The sequence below is a fragment of the Tarenaya hassleriana genome, unplaced genomic scaffold, assembly GCF_000463585.1.
Source record: "Tarenaya hassleriana unplaced genomic scaffold, ASM46358v1 Cleome635, whole genome shotgun sequence".
NCBI classification, from domain to species: domain Eukaryota; kingdom Viridiplantae; phylum Streptophyta; class Magnoliopsida; order Brassicales; family Cleomaceae; genus Tarenaya; species Tarenaya hassleriana.
The window spans coordinates 12,190-15,022 of record NW_010968874.1 but is presented as its reverse complement, the minus strand read 5'-3'; the positions used below and the strand labels follow the sequence as shown (position 1 = coordinate 15,022).

Sequence of the window (2,833 nt, the reverse complement as noted above, 5' to 3'; positions counted from 1 at the left end):
CGAACTCATCGAGATAATCCATGAACACGCGGTGCATCAACTGCGTGAAGACGGCTGGGGCATTGGTCAACCCAAATGGCATGACTACAAACTCGAAATGACCGTGTCGCGTTCGAAAGGCAGTCTTCTGAATATCTCCCGCCTTTACTCGGATCTGGTAATACCCAGAATGCAAATCGATCTTGGAAAACCACTTTGTCCCTTGCAACTGGTCAAGCAACTCATCAATTCTCGGCAAGGGATACCAATTCTTGATGGTCACTTGTTCAGGCCTCAGTAGTCAATGCAGAGTCGCATACTACCATCTTTCTTCTTCACAAATAACACCGGTGCTCCCCATGGTGATACGCTAGGTCGGATAAACCCTGTCTCCATTAGTTCGTTCAACTGTTTCTTCAGTTCTGCCATCTCGGTCGGAGCCATCCGATAGGGAGGATTATCGTTCAACTGTTTCTTCAGTTCTGCCATCTCGGTCGGAGCCATCCGATAGGGAGTCTTAGATATTGGCTCCGTTCCTGGCACAACCTCAATGGAGAAGTCTACCTCCCGTTCTGGTGGTAGTCCAGGTAGTTCATCAGGAAACACATCGGAAAATTCCCGAACCACAGCAGTATCTTCCAGTTTTGCTTCTGCTTCTTCGGTTGTTGTGATTACAACCAGGAAGGCTTCAGAGCTGATATAATGGGATACACCTTCCGTGATCTGTTCCCAACGAACTCGAATCCTCCGCTCTCCTCAGTGAACCAAATAGTACGCTGACAACAGTCGATCTGGGCTTGATGTTTCGATAGCCAATCAATTCCCAGTATTAAGTCGTAACCCCGGATAGGTACGATGATAAGATCTGCAGTCAACATCCTCCCACGGATAGTCAAGGGCATGCAATGCAAAATCCCCTGTACTGGAAGAGTCTGTCCTGCAGGTGTACACACCATAAAAGATGTAGTTGTATCGATCTCCATGATTGACAACTCTCCTGCCTTTTTCTCACTCAAGAAGCTATGTGTAGCTCCTGTGTCAAACAAAGTGGCGCATGCAACATCATGTATGCAAATGGTACCTGTGATGGTGGCAACATCATCCTCCTCCTGGTAATCTTCATCAGTGGCTTCGTAGGTGGTCAATGGCTCTGCAGCAAATGGCTCCTCCACTGTGTATGGCTCCTCCTGAACATCCTCCTCAGCTGTGAGGGCATAAACTCTCGGAGCAATACCCGATCTCCCCTGTGCTGGACGCGGTGGCTTGTTGTTGGTTTGAGGAGCTATGTTCGCAGTGCATCTTGCAGCAAAATGCCCTGGTTGACCGCAGCGGTAGCACGTCATGGTGTTTCCACAAGCTCCAGTATGGTCTCGACCACATTTAGCACAGGGCCTCCTATACTGTAGTGGTTGGACCGGGGTCGTGGGGCGAAACGCCGAAGCCTTCCCCTTGTCGCGGGGTTGACTCGTCTGCCCAACTCTCATCGGGGGACGGTTGACTGGCACTCTCCTGTACGGATCACGGTCTTGTTTCTTGGCTTCCATGTTCTCCTTCTCACTGCGTTCCACCTTGTCGAGTTGGTTGATGTACCGACTCAACGTAGGGTACTCATGGCACTCGATCATTCTCCTGAGAGAAGCACGTAACCCAGCAATGAATTTCTGGATCTTGTACTCCTCGGTTGGCACTAGGTGGCCTCCATACTTCAGCAGCCGGTTGAATTCCGCTTCGTACTCTCGAACAGTCATGTTACCCTGTTCAAGACGAAGAAATTCCGTAATACGGTGACCCTAGTCTTGCCTCCGATAGTATTTCTGCTCGAACTCCGCCCGGAACTCTTCCCACGAGAATTAGTGTCCTGCGGGAGCCTCATGTACAACTTCCTCCCACCAATGGCGAGCCGCGCCAACCAGATGATGGCTCGCTAACTCAGTGCGGTACCCCAGCGGGCACCTGATGTAGTTGAAGTGGTGGGTGAGCTTGATCATCTAGTCTTCTGCTGCCTCCGGGCTAAGAGAACCCTCAAACTCCGGAGTGCCCAAGGCTCGGAGTTCCTTGACGAATGGCAAGTAGTCCACTACAACTTGCTCCGGAATCCTCGGAGGTGCAGGCATCAATGGTGGTGGTGGCAAACCTCCTTCCGGCCTTGCCGCAGGTGGAGCAGCAGGCGGTGGTGGTGGCGGTGGCGGTTACATGCAACCTCGTATGAACTGCCAGACGTTCCCTTGGAACAATGCGAATTGGCGTTGCATTTCCGTCATGTCGTTATTCGGCGGAGGTGCCCTCGGTCCTTTAGGTCGTTGCGCAGGTGCAGCACGTCGTGGAGGCATAGCTACTGCGGACAAGAAACTTTTATTTAGTATCGAGACCTGGTGATCATGCTTGGATTTTTATAAAATCTTTAAAAATCATTTTTACCCATTCCCAAATTCCAGTGAAAACCACATGGACAAGTAAAATAAAAATCGCATTTCCAAAAAAAATCCGCGGGAATTTAAACTTTTATTTTTAGAGTTCAGCGGAAGAAACTTTCTTACATACATATACGGTACATTATTCCAGTTATAATTATACATACACAGTGGTAGTATCACATTATTACAAACCATAAAAGTCTACCACCGATATAACACAAAACTGTTTCCCAAAAGCGTAAATGTACCATAGAAAATAATTATACATGATCAAACGATAAGCTGCCCAGATCTCCGATGTCCGCTCCTCGGCTACGGCTGCTCACGACCCGAAACGTTGCGTAACAACGTCCAAAGCTAATTGTTTAGAGAGTGAACTCGGGCGTAACCCGGAGTTCTATTCTCATGGTGTCAGGGAAAGCATATACACACACATATAT

At 49.0% G+C, this 2,833-nt stretch overlaps 1 protein-coding gene across 1 annotated transcript; it reads right to left on the bottom strand.

The window, feature by feature from the left end:
* Window positions 1-273: 273 nt before the first annotated feature.
* LOC104800031 lies at window positions 274-1,727 on the bottom strand. Its single transcript, XM_019200893.1, has 2 exons — window positions 718-1,727; window positions 274-673 (listed from the first exon to the last, which is right to left on the bottom strand). The coding sequence occupies exons 1-2, from the start codon at window positions 1,725-1,727 to the stop codon at window positions 274-276; spliced, it is 1,410 nt and encodes a 469-aa protein (XP_019056438.1).
* Window positions 1,728-2,833: the final 1,106 nt, after the last annotated feature.

What these genes read in the sequence shown, in the direction of transcription:
- LOC104800031 (XM_019200893.1), bottom strand. Translation starts at nt 1,727, where the DNA reads ATGACTGTTCGAGAGTACGAAGCGGAATTCAACCGGCTGCTGAAGTAT. An exon ending in GAGGAGAGCGGAGGATTCGA is followed by an intron (nt 674 to 717) that starts GTTCGTTGGGAA and finishes CCATTATATCAG; the next exon opens with CTCTGAAGCCTTCCTGGTTG.